The sequence below is a fragment of the Schistocerca piceifrons genome, chromosome 1 (genome assembly GCF_021461385.2).
Source record: "Schistocerca piceifrons isolate TAMUIC-IGC-003096 chromosome 1, iqSchPice1.1, whole genome shotgun sequence".
NCBI lineage: Eukaryota > Metazoa > Arthropoda > Insecta > Orthoptera > Acrididae > Schistocerca > Schistocerca piceifrons.
The window spans coordinates 732838777-732858927 of NC_060138.1; the positions used below are offsets into that span (position 1 = coordinate 732838777).

The window sequence follows — 20151 nt, forward strand, 5'->3', positions numbered from 1 at the left end:
CCTGTCATCCTGTCTCTTCTTCTTGTATAATATGCTATTCTTCTTGTATCATAAAGTCCGTCCTCACGAGTTCTGCCGAAAATTCCTCACCTAATCTATACACCTAATTTTCGACATTTTTCCCTAGCGCCACATCTCAAATGCTTCGATTCTCTTCCCATTCGGTTTTCCAACAGTTCATGTTTCATCCCATACAATGCTGCGTTCCGTTCGTAGATTGTCAGAAATTTCTTCCTCACTCAGTGCTTAAAGTCGGACACCAGGAAAGGAATGACTTTATCGCTCATTTGACGCGTTTCGGAATTTATCTGTCATCAGATATCCAGAAGTGACAACTGAATTTAAATACAGCGTTTCCAGTTGAACGTGAAACAAAAATTTGATCAATAGTCTACGAATGCTACAGTGGATTATTATAGTGATAGTGGCCTCTCTTCTGCATGACTTAACATCATATTTGTATAAAAATACTAAATTCTCCTTTGAAAATGGCAAAAGGCTGAAATATCCTTCGTGGATTTCATAAGGAACTGATTTTAACTTATGGAATTATGAATGGATCTTTTTTAATGTAACAGGCGAACCTAATCAAGGAAAATTGGCCTTAAATATACTTTTGTTCCAGTCTTGATATATAGCATTCATCATGTTCAGGTGTCCCTCTGATCTTCATCAGTTTTATAATACAAGGAATGATGCCACAGATCGTTCACCACATGGTGAAATAAGTAGACTGACATCAGACATTATTTAGTTGTCTGTGCAGCTCGACGCTTTTGTGTGTGCTATAGGTTTTCCTCGTGGTCTGTTTGCAAAAGCGAGTGTTTTAGGCCGTTCCTCTGACGCAGAGCTATAACGCTGGCCGTGTGTCCCTCTGGGAAGGCGACGCCATATATTCTACAGGCGCGGCGTCAGCAGCCAGCGACGGCGCAGGCGCCGGTGCTGCTGCCTTACTGTGCCCTGGGGACGCGTCCTAATCGAAAATCTACGGCCTAATTTCGTGACTTGCCTCGGGTCGTAAGCGAACAGTGTAAACTTAGATGGCGTCGCCACTCTTGTCTCACCGTAATTACCGTGGGTGGATACTGATCAAAATTTAATGGAATTGAAGGTCCTGGCTTTAGTTAGTCTAAGTTGACAAACAGAAGCTAAAAAAGCCAAGAGTACGTAAACATCGGGGAAAAATAAGAACACCAAGTAATAATAAATCGAGTGCACATTAATATTTTAGCTACCCCGGTGGGTAGCTAGGCTTTTCGTTTGTGCCTATGCTCGAATAGTCGGCATAGGAAACAAACATCATTTAATATTAAATAGTACGAGTGCATGGGAATTAAATGCAGAAATCCACATCAGCTCTTTCCTGCAACGAATTTTTGACAAAAAACAGTAAGTGACTGTTACAAAGTACTTCACTGTACTACTGCCGTAAGATGGGGAAATATCGGATAAAGGGGTAATTTCGGACGGGTAACAGCATACTTATGTTTTTACGTTGGTATCACTGAATGCAAGCTTTTATTTCACCCGCGCGTTTTGCTGTGTACACCTTACATATTGTCAAGCGTATACGAGCACACATCACTGCAGTTGTACGTTGAAATATTAGTGTATAGCGGGTTACAGTGCAGTGTACAATTGTTGCTAGTTGTCTTTATACGAAAACTTTCGTTATTGTACAAGAAGAGAAGAAACTGGTAAGCTTAATTTGCTTATTGTTTACTTATTTAAATCTTAAGAAGGAAATGTGGGCCGGCCGGAGTGGCCGAGCGGTTCTAGGCGCTTCAGTCGCAGGTTCGAATCCTGCCTCGGGCATGGATGTGTGTGATGTCCTTAGGTTAGTTAGGTTTAAGTAGCTCTAAGTTCTAGGCACTGATGACCTCAGCTGTTAAGTCCCATAGTGCTCAGAGCCATTTGAACCATTTTTGAAGGAAATGTGAATACAGTTTGTCTCCACATCTCACTTTCGTTAATGTCTATTGAACTACTTACAGTAACTACACACGTTGATGTAATATCGGACAATGCCGGGTACATACAAAAGGAGGCTTGGTGCTCTTCCGAGGCGCAATTACGATCCTGAAAAATCTTGAAAAAGTGCTTGTTGCTATAACATCGGGAAAACTATGGTACAGAAAAGCGTCAAGAAAATTCAAAGTACCACGTTCAACGTTAGAGAATAAAGTTAAAAAATACAAACCCTCTAGTAATTCTGTCTTAAGTACCATGAAGATAGCGCACTTGTCCGTGGTATTTTAAGGGCTACACGCTGGGGTTTTCCTTTTACCTCTGATGATGTTAGGTACATAGTGAAAAGATGTCTTGATAAATATGGACGAAGGGAAAAACGCTTTCCTCGTAACATGCCAGGGGCTGAGTGGTCGCGTTCATTCTCACAGCTTCGCTCTGCCATATTAAGCGTCCGGCTATCTGAGAACATTAAAAGGGAACGTGCTGAAATGAGTTATGAGACAGTGAAACCATATTTCCAGAATGCCGTTGAAAAAATGGAAAATATCGATCCCAAAAATGTAATCAGTTATGAAGAGATCAATCTATATGAGGACCCTGAGAGGAAGTATGTGATAGTTAGGAGGGGAAGAAAACATTCTGAAAGGATTTTAGATTCTTTTATAGTTTTTCACTAATGATGGCTGCCACTGGGGACGGAAAATTGTTACCTCCCTTTGTGGTCTAGAAATCGGAGCATTTATGGGACACATGACAAGAAGGAGGTCCCAAAGGATTCCACTATAGCCGCAATAAATGTGGATGGTCTGATCTGTCTACATTTGAAGACTGGTGTATTGCTATTCCGCTGCCTTACCTGAAATCAAAGGAGGGGCAGAAAGTTATGATAGGAGACAACCTTTCAAGTCACATTTCGCTGCGAGTATTTGATGAATGTGGGAAGAATAAAATGTCTTTTATTTTATTGTCACCAAACAGTACTCATATTTTAGAGCCATTAGACGTAGATTTCTTCAGACTTTTAAAAGCTGCTTAACGGGCAGTGCTTACACAATGTAAGAAAAGCTCCGGCGTGGGCCAATATCGAAATACGCTTCCCACTCATTTTTGCAGGAAATGCTCAAAAAAGTGTCTGCAACTGAAGAAGACAAAATAAGAAGTGCATTCCGTGCAGTGCGATTGATTTCGTTTGAGACTGAAAGAGTCCTCAAAAAATTACCTGATGGAGATAATTGACAAAACAATTTTTTCAGAAGAATAGTCTTCGAGCTTTGAAGATATGCTTCAGAATGTTCGCTATGGAATTAAAAGCAGCACAAGTGTCCAACAAAAGAAAAATTAGATGTTGCCCCAAGGAAATCCATTTTAGGCACCGATATGAGACAGCGAGATAATGATGACTCGGTGTGTGAGTCGCTTGTGAATAATAATGCAATACCCACTGGTGACGAAAGCAGCAGAGCAGAGGAAGCACTTGTGGAAGCGCAGGCTTTTGTTCTTGTGGATTATCCACACGTGATTTGGGGTGGGGGGGGGGGAGGGGGGGACAGCAGTTTGTAAGAATCGCAACAGAAGTGGGCGCAAAAGAAGTGGAAGTCAGATCTCTGCGTCCATATCAAGGCAGCAAACCTGTGTTTATTTCTCCTGCCATTCCCGATGATGATACTGCACACAAAGGCCAAATTGTAAGAGTGTTGCCGACTCCAAGAGAAGAGAAGGGAAAGTTTTCTTTCACTGAGAACATATTTTAGATTATTATTGATTTGTTGTATGAGTAAATTGTCTTTATTAATGAAATATTTTGTAAGTATGTCTGGGAAAGTTTTCTAAATATGTGTCAAATGTTTACTGAAGATGTGTAGAATATTTTGTAACCATCTGCAAAAAAATATTTTCTAAACATATAAAACATGTTTTTAAGAATGGGTATTATTTAAAAGATAGTCACTATCATAAATTGTCCCATTAGAGTGTAATATGGACTTTGGTGTGCAAAATTCAATGAATGTCCGAAATTATGCCAGCAAAGGGGCAACATCGTACAGTTTTATTCGTTAGATTCAGACAAGTTAAAAAATATTTTTTACTAAGTTTCTTTGATCATATTATTCTCCATCGTCACCAAAATATCTTCCACTTTTTTTCGCAAGAATTTAATTTTTTTTACGAAGTTACCTTAACGAATATGAAAATTCCATCCGACATTTCTCCACCTTACGGTAATTCAAAACATTATGGCTTCGTCTCCTCGGAGCATTAACAAAAGTGGTCATTGTGGCTTCAGAGTCTAAATAAAGCACATTTTCCGCCCCCTAATTGACCTGTCAACGCAAGGAATAATAAGAGGATATCTGAAGGGTCAGTAGCCCAGAAGCATATCTAGGGACTTCATGACGTACATTACACACATCGCACGCTAACGTCACTGCGCATCTGGAGCTGTGAGCAAAGTGTACTGTACGGGTTTCCTGCAGACACAATTCTGCTGCGACGCGGATAACAAAATTGAAATACACGGGACAGTACGAGTCTTGGGGGCAAAATTGTACCCATACTCACAGTGAAGTTGTGGCGGTATATGGACCACATGAAATCTCGCAGCCACCCGTAGTGAATTGTGGCCAACAATTTGACCAAGGCAGCACAGACGGAGGTGAGACTGATCCACATATTGCACCATAAGATATCGATCTTTTCAGCAAGCTGAAATGGTGATGAGGACGTTCCAACAGCGATTCTGGAATGGCTACCTGCCTACGGAGTGTATTTCGGCCATCGGGAAGTTGAAAGACTGGTAGAGCGTTCCGACCGTTGTTCAGTGACAGGTTGTGACTATACTGAAAATTAGTGTCATGTATCTATGTCATTTAGAAGTGTAGTGCAGCACTGAATGAAATAATTTGTAACCTTACTTTTTGAGTTTGCCTCCGTAGCTTAGTGGACAACATGTCAGGTTGCTATGCGGAGGATCGGGATGTGTTTCCCGTTATTGACAGCGAATTTTCTCTTGATCAGAGGATCGGAATGTGTTTCACCCAACCTCGTGATGGCAATTGAGGAGATACTAGCGTGAGAAGTAGCTGCTCCAAGGCGGGAAAAGCCGGCAGTGGCAGTGAGAGTGGTGTTCTGACCATTGTACGTCCATACCACATCCGGCTAACTACACGGCGGTCGGTAGGTCCCGATTGGGTCGTCTGCGGCAAAACGTGGTGCTTTGCTCTTTCCTTATCTTTCACAGTCTCTTCTTATACTCTTGAGATCCGACACCTCCCCAACTAGACAACAGCACGAATACCTTCAACGATAGCCGAAACGTTAGTTGTTTTATTTACAGTATGCCCCAGTACCACAACAAAAATACTTTTGTTGAAACTCACTGCAGCCGAGAAAGCCTACTTTTAAACGTTTGCTGCGTACCGATACTGGCCTTACCGGATGTTGACTTACTTCACCGTTGCACACTCGTCTGTGCAAACAGCGCCCACTCTATTGTCCCATCTCAGCTGTGGGTAGTTTCCCATTGCTTAACATAATTAATTTTGGAGGGGTACAAATGTTACAGGATTATATTTCAAGTCACACCAAGTACTGTCATCATGGAAATCGTTACTGGCAACTAAAAGAGTATGAATGTCGCCAACAGTATGCTTTTCCGAGAAGAACCCTTTCATTCATCACACCTTCCGCAATTAACACTACGGCTGCGGTTACAATGGCACCGATATTGGTGGATTCCACTGACGACCGACACAGGTGGAAGACAGACTGTCTTTTCAAATCACTACTGCAGTGCGACCAATGTCTATGTCCGAACGTAAAGACTTCGGACGACAGTCGGTGAAATTAGATTCAGTTTGTTTTTTTCGTTCAAATCGACCGACGTTCCTACACACGAAGTATAGACTGTGCGAAGCTGATACGTTTACACCAAGAAACGGAATTTGTGGTAAAAACTGCAGCTTGTTGGAAACCACGAGTAGGTAAAATCTCTATTGTAAATATTAGGCGTAATTTATAACCTCAAAAAACAATTTCTTCGAGTGAGAATGGTGGCGTATCGTATGCTTATACTTACTATAGTGGATCTTTTTGAGCTGTGGTAGGAGGGCAGTAGCTGTCTACCAATAATTAATACCGATTACTGCCGTTTTTATGCCAGTAGGGTGGTCACTATTATATAAAGTGTTCTGCAAATGTGGTGCTTGTGTTTCTACTTTTCAGTGCAAGGTATTCAGAGTACCTTATTCGAAGCTTTTGCTTGTGTTTCACACTTTGTTGAATATGAGCCATTGAACGTTAATGGACGAATGTCTGCACAACTTCAAATAAATACAGATAAACGGAGTGTTTATAATCTTGCTTTTTATGGTCAGCGCGAATGGTCTTGGGTGTATGACAGAAACGTTTCTCCATTAATCTCAAATATTTGAAAAAGTTGTCTGGTTATTCCGATAACTATGGGTGGGATGATATTTTCTCGTTAATTTGGAGACAGATGTAGACACTTTGTTACTCTTGGCGTCTCTTAAACAGTAAAAGCAACAATGGATGCAGCACTCGTCTCGAAACAGAGACATCATGGTATCGATCTCATCGTAGGCTAAAATCTAGTATAACTGGGAACTCTCATTGAAGCTATTTTCCCTTTCACGCGGCAAACTGAGATTGAAAATATTTCGAATTACACGCTGTGTTATGTGAAAGATGTCAGACTTGGATAGGTTTCACTCATTACTAATGTTGCCTATACGAAATTGTTACCTGTATCAGGAAACAAAACAAAATAATAAGTAATAAGGATAACACACGTGGTTTTCCCCCATTGCATCACATACAGAGCGGGAGTTATGCCAGACAGTAGTGACCATTCAACCACGAAACGTACTGAACCACGATGCTCGAGAGTTAGCTCCGCAAAGGACATGCTCAAAAACTATAAGTTACACACAGATATGATGATACATAATTGTAATAAATTAGGTAAGTATTTGAGCAGCAAGTAAGAGGTTTGAACACGATTTTCGTATAAACATTTAAAAAGTAGCTCTAAGCGTCGGATGCATCTCGACTCTATGGTTTTGAGGTTGGCGAAAACTTGTCTGTGGAGAGAAAGTCTGAAGTCACCTCACTCGGCCTCAAGTCGCACAGTTAGAATCATCTACATAGTGACGCTTCAAACCCAGCCACCAAGGTGGTATCACATCGAGAGGCATGCATTAGGCTAGGGGTCATTCATTTGTCTATTTTTATGGTTCATATGTGCAATGGTATTGTTTCTCTATTGATAAGGTAGTGGTGATTAAATGACTGCGTTTCGCGATGTGTACTGTCAAATGTAAGGATAACTTACAATATTTTTAATAGACCAAGTTTACTCATTTCTTCATTATACTGGAAACCAAAAACAGTCATATCATTCTTCGCTGGCGAAATATTTCGAAAAGAAGCTCCATCTGCCTACTTCATAACTAGCAAAGATTATGAGTTAAGAAAGTAGCATCAGTTTATGATTGGATTTTCCGTACATGTCCTAAGTTGTCTCACAATGGGGAGGTCCCTTAAACGAAGGTAGGTTAAAATATTTTCTTCACTCTTCAGTCCCACTTCTCGCCCAGTATTCTATGTTGACTGTGTCAACGAGAGAATGACCAATGCGAAAACTCACAGTCAGTGTTGAACGTTCTCCAGGAAACACGTAACGCACAGGGTTTCAAAATATTAGTGGATACGTACCTGTGTGCCAGGTATGATGTCGCTGCCCCTTATGTGATGGTACAGGCGACAAGCCGTCGGCTCGTACACCGAGATTCCAAAGTCATGGAAAGCGAAGAAGCGCCGCTCCTCCTTCGGTGATGCTGCAACGAAGAACGAGTACCAGAACAGAGAGACAGGCTGTGAATTGCAGGAAAGAACACCAACCCAGGGTCGCCAGTATGTACAGTTAAGCAAGATCTGGTTAGCTCATAGATGCCAAATCAATCTTTTCTTTTTCTGAAGTTATCCTCAAACTCACTGAAATAATCTGAAAACATTTGCTACTGTGCTATTGAAAGTATTGTAGAAATTACTTAAAACTAGGATTTGGAATAGATCTGCTTCTATTTATAGCAAAATCGATTTCAGAAACTTACGCCTTATTTTAAATAGTGTTGACAGTTACTCATCGGCAGTAATTACATTAATTTTAAGATGAAATGTAATATTCCGAAATAAATTATAAAAATTTAACTTAGCATGGTTATTGGATGAACAATTACCACATACCCTAATCATGAATCACATATTTCCATGATGTTATGAAAAGTGCTAAAACGTGTCAGAAACTCTTTCCTTGACGAAAAATATATCTTAAAGCCCTTGTTCCGCCCACAACTCCTTACCGTAAGTTGAAAAAAGGTTTCATTCGATAAGTTCTCTCCCGGATTACCATCTTGTTTGTAAGGTTATCTGATTTTATACGTTGTCATTTGACTGGAGCTGCTACAGTACGTTGCTAAATTAGGTCAAATGGTTTTGATCAGTCAGCCAGTTATGGAGACGAGTGTAATGCGAAATCTAATTTGGTCCTACCGTTGTTAGAATATGATCTAGGACGAGATGGACACCTTAACTAGAGCTTAGTATCACTAGCGTGGGACACAATGTCATTCACTTAGATTCATTGCGACTATTTCTTTCGAAATTGCATACATAACAGAGTGTAGATCAACGGCTTCAGACATTTGACAGACTACTTTTTTTTTTAACCAAAGGGACAATAAGTTAGTGTTCTAACAATTTTATCTCCAGGAACCGTAAAACAGTAAAACAGACATGAAAAAATACCGAAAGCTAAATGTATTTTCATGACAGAGGTACTTTATCATTCAACGTGCATTTGTAAAGATTGTTTCCGTGTTTAGCACAAACTGAACACATTTTTCCTACAAAAACGTAAAAATATTGTCCTCTAATGGAGTAGCCATCAAAATTCATGCGTTCTTACTGGCGACCCTGCCTTATCTATGGAGACCATAAGTGCACTACAGATGACGTAGAATAAAACATTGTGAAATAACAGTACAAGCGGAATCACAGACAGAGAAAAATAGATCAGGTAGAAAAATACAGATGAAGAGATTAATAGCTACGTAAAGGTATGTGAAACTGGAACTTAAGTAGTAAATTACGGTGAAAGAACAGGGGAACAAAGATTTAGAGAACAAAATGGTTATAATGAGTAAGACGTGCAGTGTTAGCTGTTTTTATGCACTAACCAATTGTCGTCTGCATCCACGAATATGGGAAACCTAGAAAAAAAATTAAGCTGTTTCAATATCGGACATATCTTTAGCTCAGAGATGTGCATATTAAATTTATTATCGAAAACGAATGGACAACCATGCAGGAACTTGCTGTTACGAGTTCATTGTGTAGCTGTTTTGTAATTTTAAAACATTTGGAGAAATTATTTACTGAAACTATTCATGAGACTTATTTTCTTTATGTCAGAAGATAATAAAAATAAAATTAAATAGTATTTAGTGCAAAGAGAACTTTAAAATATAATATTTGATGAATCCGTTACGAAAATTTTTAATGCCATGCACAAAATATTGTCTTGCTAAAATGTTATATATATGAAGAACTGACGTAAAAGTGTATTACATTGAAGTTTAATTATTAGTTTTGTCCGCAGGTGCGTGACTCATTGCCATCCTTCATCCAGCTACAATTGTTTGCCATGCTCTCGTGATTATAAAACCATGATTGCAAAATGAAACGCGACCCTCCTACATTATTTGAGGTGTTTCATATTTGCTTTGCTCATAACTAGCGTAGTTCAAACGACTAATTTGTCTAGATAAGATTTTTCAAAGATTGTAACTTCCTGTATACATGTGTAAATCGTCTATTTGAAATTAAAAAATTATTTACACTTCAAAAATTAAAATCAGCTACAGAAACTATGTGTTGAAAACAAGAGTATTGGAGACGATGCAAAAGAATAGATTTCCAAGGTGACATTCAGATCACTCTGGCTATAAAAGAAAAAAGGAAACACCGCGATCAGGCACTGAAGAGCACGCGACACTCGACGAACCGTCGTGTCACCCTCAGTCATTCATCATCGGATGCGGTATGGAGGAGCGTGGGGTCAGCACACTGCACTCCCGGCCGCTATCGACGTTTCGACCTTAAGAGTCGCTACCTCTCTATCTGATAGCTTCAAAGCTGGCATCACGAGCCTGATGCACCGCAGTCCATTCCTCTCACCGAGGAAAAGTCGAAAAAACCCTACCAGTACTGGGAATGTAACTCTGTCCCCCTCATGAGGGTCTCTCGTGGTGACACAGCAAAATAAAAGCCCACTATCTCGGCCCACGCGCGCGCCTTCTCAGCATGGTGAATGTTCTGGGCATATTTCTTCATCTGTTTGTAAAGGATCATTATTGTCCCTGTTTCCTAGTTTAAATGGATTTTTCCTGCCTGTAGGTATTTTTTGTCCTCACATACACAATAAGAAAAAAAGAGAAAGCAGCCACACGAAGGAATTATCCGAACAGGACCTAAATCAGTGGATTTTATGTGCCTGTAAAGACAAACAAGCGATTATAGTTTCAGAGAAATAGGATGATTTATTGAAGAAAAAGAGCTTTTCAAATAGTGCAAGTCTGTAGGGCCCTTATGCAAGCAGTTATTCGGACTGTCATTGTTGGCTTTGGCTGATGTCCTTGTGAGGGATACCGCGCCATATTCTTCCCAACTGGTGTATTAGATATCAAAATCCCCAGCTGGTTGAAGGTTCAAATGGCTCTGAGCACTATGGGACTCAACTGCTGTGGTCATTAGTCCCCTAGAACTTAGAACTACTTAAACCTAACCAACCTAAGGACATCACATACACCCATGCCCGAGGCAGGATTCGAACCTGCGACCGTAGCAGCAGCGCGGCTCCGGACTGGAGCGCCTGGAACCGCACGGCCACCGTGCTGGTTGAAGGGTCCTGCCGATAGTGCTGCAAACGTTCTCAATTGGGAAGAGACCCACCGTACTTTTTGACGAAGGTTTGGCAAGCGTGAAAACAATCAGTAGAAAACCTCGCCATGTGCGGGCGGGCAGTTTGCTTCTGAAACGCGATCCCAGGATGGATCGCGGTGAAGTGGAGCCAAACGGGGCGTCGAGTCTCGTCCACGTCCCGCAGTGCTGTGAGTATGCCGAGGATGACGATGTTCTACGCCCCGTTTTGCTGTCCCTCTTGGAACGTCATTCTCGGCTTACATTTCAGCAAGATAATGCCCGCTCGCACACTGCGAGAGTCTGTCTTCGTGCTTGCCAAAACATACCTTCGTCAGCAAGGACACCGGATCTCTCCACAATTGAGAAGGTCTGGAGCACCATGGGCAGAGGCCTCCAACCTGTTCGGGATTTTGAAGATCAAACCCGCGAAGTGAACGGAATCTGGTACGATATCCCCCAGGAGGAGATTGCGAGCTTTCACAATACAAATCGTGGTGGTGTGGTGGCCCTCAACTATGTACCCTCTGGCTCAAAGTTGAAATATTAAAAGTTTTGGCTGGTTTCGTTATCTAGGGGCTGGGATACGTAGTTGCCGCATTACAAGCTAAATACTGCTGAGTCTACAGTATACAGTATAAATATATATACATGAAAGGAATGGTTAAATATTCCTATCACTCGGAAATTGTGAATGTAACGTAGAAATTTATAAACGAAAGATTGCAATTAAATAAAATCTGCAGGTACTATTTTAACGACTTTAAATGATGAGTACGATAGCAGAAGTACCTTTAAGAATGCCCTTCATTACTGTAAAACACTATTGGTGTCGATGGTCCAGCAATTAAATAAAATGTAAGTTGAATAACAGGGAAACAACAGATCCCTACTTCACGTATTTAGTTATGAGCAGCAACATATCTCACGCGATATTCACTTGTAAACGCATACTACTTCTTCACTTCAGAAGCCACGGAAATCTCACAAGTGCACTTGTTGGCACTACGAAATATTTCTATCGGCCACGACCACGCGCAAACTGCTCCACCGTCCTAGTCTTTTCTGCGACCGTGCGACCGCCGTGCCGTACTCTCCAGGACTCTCCGTGTGTCCTGTATGACAGCCCCTCGCGCCGCACCGTCCAGAACTCCCCTCCATTCACTTCGCCTCCCCTCCATTCCGTTCGCTTCCCTTAGTAACGGACGCTGTGACTGATGATAGCGCTCCCGTCATGTCTCCAAGCCAATGAACACTCACAAACATTTTTAAACACATTCGAAATACTGGATTTACATTTAAATAACTTGAAATTAAATAAATATTCCTACGGCTGGACCATAAACACGCTCTAACACACATTATTAAACACATAAACAGATTAAATAAACATATATCACAGGGATAGAACAGAAGTAAGCTAGTAGCCTAATGTCTCTGTGCTTTCTAAAACACAGTAAATAATTGACCAATTTCTTCATGAATAGCATATATCGGATATAAACAAAGACAAAGATGAATAAATATATTTATAAGCGTGCTGCTACCTTTTTTTCGTGTAACTGTGGAGTATTTATGGCCTGACGCTATCGATAGTAGTCGGCCACTTTGACCCCTAATGACTCATGTACTATTCAAGTTAGATGCCTATAATTCATATCAATTTAGGTTTACACTAATAGCTTCCTAAAGACACGTCGAACGACAAAATCGGATGAACCGTTTAGATTTTGGAGATTCGTTGCTGGGTGTTACTTGTGTAATTTACAGTCAGATACTAAACTTTAAACTAATGAAAATATTGAAAATCTGATTACACCATCAGAATCGTCGTGCAAATAATGGTAATGTAAGGGTGGCGCACGAAATGTGTTACCATTTTGTTTTTGAATATGAACTTTATTGTCAATACAATCTGAAAGGAACATATACTACAATGAAGAGCCGTCCATGGAGATTTGTTCTAACTCAGCACATGCTTAATATGTCCATCATTTCGTTTCCAAACTTCCTTCAAACGAACATTGAAATTAGTGATTACCCTACGGCACGTGTCTTCCGTAATTTCACTGCAAGCTTGAAGAATAAGTCTTCTGAGCTCCATTAAATCACGTGGACGTTCCGGGAATTTTTTTCCTTAAGGTACCCCCAAAGAAAAAAGTCACATGGATTGAGGTCTGGACTATTTGGGGGCCAATTTTGTCCGTCATTGAAGCGACCTGGAAACCTGAGTGAAATGATCAGCATGTCGAAATGCTCGTGTAAAAGCTCCAACACAGTGTTTGCAGTATGTGGCATTGCTCCATCTTGCATGAATCACTGCGTGTTGAAAGGCAAGGCAGTAGCAAGAAGCTGTGGAATGAAGCTATTGCGAAGCATGCTCAAACAACGGTCACTGTTCACAGTTTCTTAAAAGAAAAAAGGTCCAATAAGTCCGTGACTGGAAATTGTTGCCCACGCTGTAATCCTCGGAGCATAATGTTGTCGTTCATGAAGCACTTGTAAGTTTTCAGTGGCCCAAAAACGTACATTTTGTTTGTTAATCACACTGTCTAAATGAAAATGCGCCTCGTCTGAAAACCAAACGTTGTTGAGAGTTTCTTCCCTGTCCTCCGCCCACTGAGCAGACAGTAGTCTGTGCTGCTTGTGTTCTTCAGTGAGCTTCTGTGCACAGGTCATCTTGTATGGGTACGTAAGGAGGTCACTTAAGAATGCGTTGAACGGGCGTCTGGATATTCCCAGTTGGACTGCTGCCTTTCTACACGATTTCCTGGGGCTTCTCTGTACTGCAACTCGTACCGCTTCTATATTCTCCGGCGAACAAACAGGCTTAGGCCGAGGTCGCTTCGCTTCCAATACTGTTCCTTCCTGTACAAATTTATCGTACAACCTGTGGATGGTCTTCTTGCAAGGGAGCCATCGTGTGTTAAACTGTTGTCGAAGACGCCTCTGAGTCACAACAAGACTTTTCGTTTCATGAAAAAGTAACACAACTGCCGATCGTTGCTGTGTCGTCCCTCTTCCATTGTCAGCCATTGCTGCTTACTAGTCTCCTAGCGGCAGTATCGTGAATCACACGTCATTTCGTAACTCATTTGTTTTTCCAGGCTCTGCTAGTACTTCTGTAGCGATCCCAGCGTGATATCTAATGCGCATCGTAAATTGTGAAAGAAACAATTGGTAAATAATTTCGAGCGCCACCCTGTACATGTTTCCTTTTAAGGTATCACGATTCATCTGGCTACTATTAATTTCTATACGAACTGTCAAATGTCTGCCATTAAGGTTTCACAAAGTCCGCCATCTTCGGCACTCTCGACATACAAGTGTCTTTCATCGACACAGTGTCACCAAGGAATTCCCAGCCATGCGTTCAGCTAGCAACCACGTGATCCAGTTATTGTGCAATATCAAGCGGTTGCTAAAGAGCCGCGGCTTTGACGAGCGTACTTTGCAGCCGCCCCAACTTCTAGCATAGAATATTTCCAGGCGCCACAACTCGCCTGTTACGTCACAAGATACAATAATTTATTCAATCAGTGCCAAGCCGAATAAGTGCTTGCACAAGAGCCACTGGTGGTCCAATGCGTTAATGACTTGCTCAATTTGTAAAGCGCCTCCTCTTGTATAAATAATCCAATTTTTCTGAAACTGTAATCATTTACTTGTCTGTACATGTACACCACATGTACCGAATCGGATTTTCTTACCATATCTATTATTTTTTAAACTGGTACACCTGGCTACATGTAAATGCCTATTACCGTTATAAAACTATCGTTTTCATACTGTCACCAAGCGCAACAACACAGTTCCGCAGTAGTCAGCGGCAGACTCACTGCAATCAGATGTGTCACAAAGTAGACTCTAGTAACCCTCTGGTCCTGCTACCATAAAACTCCAAAAGTTTTATATAAATCCATCTAAGTTCAGTCCCTGCTAAATTGATGTAAGGATGGAATGCTATAATCGTACCTCGTTTGCAGAAATTGCGTGTCTGGCCGCTTACCAACGGCTCCAACACTCACATTTTTGGGTAATGATAATACTAACACTTTGGTTACAGCCCTCAAAAACTGCCGTAATTCGCCTACATGTTAATGATTCCGTCGTCTTTTCATCTTCCCGTTCCTCACACTGACATAGTTATCTCATAACAGCAACAACAAAAAGAAGACTATTTCAGAACTCACAATTCGACGATAACATCAGAACAGAATAAAGAGTCTAAATGGCTCTGAGCACTATGGGACTTAACAGCTGTGGTCATCAGTCCCCTAGAACTTAGAACTAACCTAAGGACATCACACACATCCATGCCCGAGGCAGGATTCGAACCTGCGACCGTAGCAGTCGCACGGTTCCGGACTGCGCGCCTAGAACCGCGAGACCACCGCGGCCGGCAAAAGAGTCTAAAATTATGAAAGTAAAAGCAGTGAAATTTGGGATTATCGTCTCGTAGACGATAAGGTCATCAGTAACAAGCTGTGAAAGAAGGAAATCGACTGCGTTCCTTTCTTCGTCTACGATTACAACTAGCTTTGTACTCCGACCCCACCTTATGGTGCGTGGCGTAGCGTACTTTGTGTACCACTGACCACCCTTTTCCGTTCCAGGGTCACGAATGGGCCCCTGGAAGAACGATTATTGGTAGTCTCCGCGTAAGCCCTCAGCTCTCTAATTTTATTTTTATTGTCTTTTCGCGAGATGTACATAACAGGAAGCCAGATAGTATTTGACTCTTCCAGTAACGTACGCTCTCGGAAATTTAACAGTAAATCACAGAGTGACTCAGAACGCCTTTCTTGTCGTGTCTGTCATTGGGTTTACCTGAGCGTCTCCGTGACGTTTCCGCGCTTGCGGCATGAATCAGTAACGGAAACAGCAGCTCTTACTAGAATCTTCTCTATTTCCTCAGGCAGTCTTACCTGGTACCCATTCCAAAGCGAAGATCAATATTCAAGTATTGGTCGAATGAAGTATTGTAAGCTCCCTCCTTTTTGGTGGGACCGTTCCAAAGAAATCATCTCGGTAGTAACCTCAAACGATGTAGGAAAACCACCGAAAACCTAGATATAGACATGATACAGCCGTCTACCGCACGTCTCTAGAGGAACGGAAGGTTCCAAATGATTGGAAAAGAGCACAGGTAGTCCCAGTCTTCAAGAAGGGTCGTCGAGCAGATGCGCAAAACTATAGACCTATATCTCTGACGTCGATCTGTTGTAGAATCTTAGAACATGTTTTTTGCTCGAGTATCATGTCGTTTTTGGAAACCCAGAATCTACTATGTAGGAATCAACATGGATTCCGGAAACAGCGATCCTGTGAGACACAACTCGCTTTATTTGTTCATGAGACCCCGAAAATATTAGATACAGGCTCCCAGGTAGATGCTATTTTTCTTGACTTCCGGAAGGCGTTCCATACAGTTCCGCACTGTCGCCTGATAAACAAAGTAAGAGCCTACGGAATATCAGACCAGCTGTGTGGCTGGATTGAAGAGTTTCTAGCAAACAGAACACAGCATGTTGTTATCAATGGAGAGACGTCTACAGAGGTTAAAGTAACCTCCGGCGTGCAACAGGGGAGTGTTATGGGACCATTGCTTTTCACAATATATATAAATGACCTAGTAGATAGTGTCGGAAGTTCCATGCGGCTTCTCGCGGATCATGCTGTAGTACACAGAGAAGTTGCAGCATTAGAAAATTGTAGCGAAATGCAGGAAGATCTGCAGCGGATAGGCACTTGGTGCAGGGAGTGGCAACTGACCCTTAACATAGACAAATGTAATGTATTGCGAATACATAGAAAGAAGGATCCTTTATTGTATGATTATATGATAATGGAACAAACACTGGTAGCAGTTACTTCTGTAAAATATCTGGGAGTAAGCGTGCGGAACGATTTGAAGTGGAATGATCATATAAAATTAATTGTTGGTAAGGCGGGTACCAGGTTGAGATTCATTGGCAGAGTGCTTAGAAAATGTAGTCCATCAACAAAGGAGGTGGCTTACAAAACACTCGTTCGACCTATACTTGAGTATTGCTCATCAATGTGGGATCCGTACCAGATCGGGTTGACGGAGGAGATAGAGAAGATCCAAAGAAGAGCGGCGCGTTTCGTCACAGGGTTATTTGGTAACCGTGATAGCGTTACGGAGATGTTTAACAAACTCAAGTGGCAGACTCTGCAAGAGAGGCACTCTGCATCGCGGTGTAGCTTGCTCGCCAGGTTTCGGGAGGGTGCGTTTCTGGATGAGGCATCGAATATATTGCTTCCCCCTACTTATACCTCCCGAGGAGATCACGAATGTAAAATTAGAGAGATTAGAGCACGCACGGAGGCTTTCAGACAGTCGTTCTTCCCGGGAACCATACGCGACTGGAACAGGAAAGGGAGGTAATGAAAGTGGCACGTAAAGTGCCCTCCGCCACACACCGTTGGGTGGCTTGCGGAGTATAAATGTAGATGTAGAATGTAGATGTAGATTTCAAATATGCTCCTCCTGCACGAACACCCAGTCTCTTCACATCTGTGACACCTCACTCTGTAAAGCTATTAACTGGGCATACATATATATATATATATTATCTATCCTATTATCTGATATAAATGTACAGGGTATGTGATAATTAATGACGTTAACGCATACAGTTGGAAGTACACAATACAAGAAGGAAAAAATTCTTGCTAAACATACGTCCGCAAACGAAGTGTTTGCGAGATATTTGCAACTTCGTGGTTTCCAGCAACCGCTGACGTCTCCGTATAAACGCTACCGCAATTAGGGAAAGCCATAAATACTGGACACATAAACAAAAGTTATTTGAGATACTTTCTTAGAAGTGCAGCTATGTTTACTGAATGTGACAGCAGTTACATGACTGTCCTTGTAGTTGAACGCGTGCAAAGTGTCGTCCAACGTGTTGCTCACGGATCCAAGTCAATCCACGTTGCCGCAATGAGTTTCGAATACTTTCAAACACTCCTGGAAAACTTCGAAATTTTTGACAAGCGCTGACATGTCTGCTCCAGTTCTTCAATCGTGTTAACCTGACTGGCGTACATGAGTTCTTTACGGTAGCCCCAAGCATTGAAATTCACGGGGTCCAGATCAAGTGGTCTTACCCAGAGGTCAGCCGGCCGGTGTGGCCGAGCGGTTCTAGGCGCTTCAGTCTGGAACCATGCTACCGCTACGGTCGCAGGTTCGAATCCCGCCTCGGGATGGATGTGTGTGATGTCCTCAGGTTAGTTAGGTTTGATTAGTTCTAAGTTCTAAGGGAGTGATAACCTCAGATGTTAAGTCACATAGTGCTCAGAGCCATTTGAACCATTTGAGCTAAGAGGTCGCGACGCAGGTTCTGCTCGCCCAGTCCATCTTTGGCCGTATCGGCGTGTTAGAAGTCGTCTGACCATAGCAGCAGAAAGTGCCGGTGCTTGATGTATGTACGACAGCTTCTGGCTTGGTCCAACGGAACATCCTCACGCAAATCCTGGGAGAAGATGCCACAGAAACCGAATGTAATTAGGTTCTGTGAACTTGTTTGGAAACATATACAGCCCAAAAAGACCATCACGTAGTGGAGACACATGCACAGTATTTGGATTGGAACCTACATGACTTCAAACATGAGAACTGTCGTAATTATACTAACCAACAAGAGCGAACACTGCTTCATCTATAAATAAAGTGTTATTGTCAGACGTATGGTTGCCTACAACTTGTAGTAGCCTCCACCGACGGAACATTAGTGTAGGGCGAAAGTCTCTCTCACTAAGACACCCAACCCATTGGAGGTGGCACGAGTATATCGCATTGTGACGCATTATTCTCCAGACACTACTGTGGCATTTTCCAGACATTTGTGGCAGACGTCTCCTTCTCCAGATTCGAGGAGAGTGATCCACTGCTTCCAGCACCGTACCTTAAGCGCAAGTATAATTCGTGAATAAGTGAAGCTCCCAGTTTCTCGGAGGCATTAATGCACCCGTGATAAACGTTTGACTCTCTGGATGTCTTCGGGAAGTGTATGCTTTTTGATAAAAGCGTGCAGTCTCCCGTGCTCTACCATTGGCCCAGCATACATGAAATGCATATCTGCATGCTTCTCGTTATTGTAATGTTCCACCTTATCACCAACACTCGTACAACACAGCTGAAACTCCTCAAACAACTGACACGAGTGTCACTCTGCCTGCATACTGTACTGTTGTATCCATTCCGTATACAATTCCACGTTTCGAAAATGTAACCAAAGACCACACCACGGACCAGCATGCAGTGTTTACATGCAATAACCATATACAGACAAGTATCGACCTCCTAGTCCCCCGAAAAATAACTGTTTTGCATCGTTTTCGTAAGCTGTACAACAAAACAACTTCCACCGCCAATGTGTTGCTACGGCGATTGAGCATTAGGATCCACCATGATATCTGCGTGTTTTAGACAAACTGGCATATCTGTGTATGTAAGTATATGTATATGTAAGTAGTGGCTCATAACCACAAATTCGCAATTATCACCCAAACGGTCCATTTCGGAACTTATGTTTACTGACACTATTTTTCTTCTGGTATCGTGTACTTTGAACTGTATGCATTTATTTAATTACATACTCTGTATAAATATCCAGTTACTGATTAATCTCATTGGAGACAATATAAAGACAAAATAATTTTTTAACATGTTCTCCGCCAATTTGTCTAAAACACGCAGATATCAAGGTGGATCCTAATGCTCAATCGCCGTAGCAACACATTGGCGGTGGAATTTGTTTTGTTGTACAGCTTATGAAAACGATGCAAAACAGTTATTTTTCGGGGGACTAGGAGGTCGATACTTGTCTGTATATGGTTATTGCAACTGTCACACTCTCGTAGATCTATGTCCGATTCTAGGTGATGACTCATGATGTGAGGTTATCCACAAGTTGTGATCACACAGATTGGTCTTTTGAGCTATTGCCTTAAATTAAGTTATCCGAACAACATTGCACTTCACAGTTGCTTGATATAACAGCGAGATCGCGCAGTGGTTAACACCTCGGACTTCCATTCGTGACCATGGATATTCAAACTCACCTTCGGCCACCCAGGTTTAGAATTTCCATGATTCCCTTAAATCATTCCAGACATAGTTCATTTCAAAGAGCACTATCTATTTTCTTTAGT

At 41.8% G+C, this 20151-nt stretch overlaps 1 protein-coding gene across 1 annotated transcript in view; it reads right to left on the reverse strand.

The window, feature by feature from the left end:
* Positions 1–20151, reverse strand: part of LOC124773250 (follistatin-related protein 5-like) — a 194970-nt gene that overhangs the window by 66657 nt on the left and 108162 nt on the right. The window contains exon 6 of the mRNA XM_047249388.1: positions 7705–7826. Within this exon, the coding sequence (XP_047105344.1) occupies positions 7705–7826 (122 nt within the window). The remainder of the gene's footprint in view (positions 1–7704; positions 7827–20151) is intronic.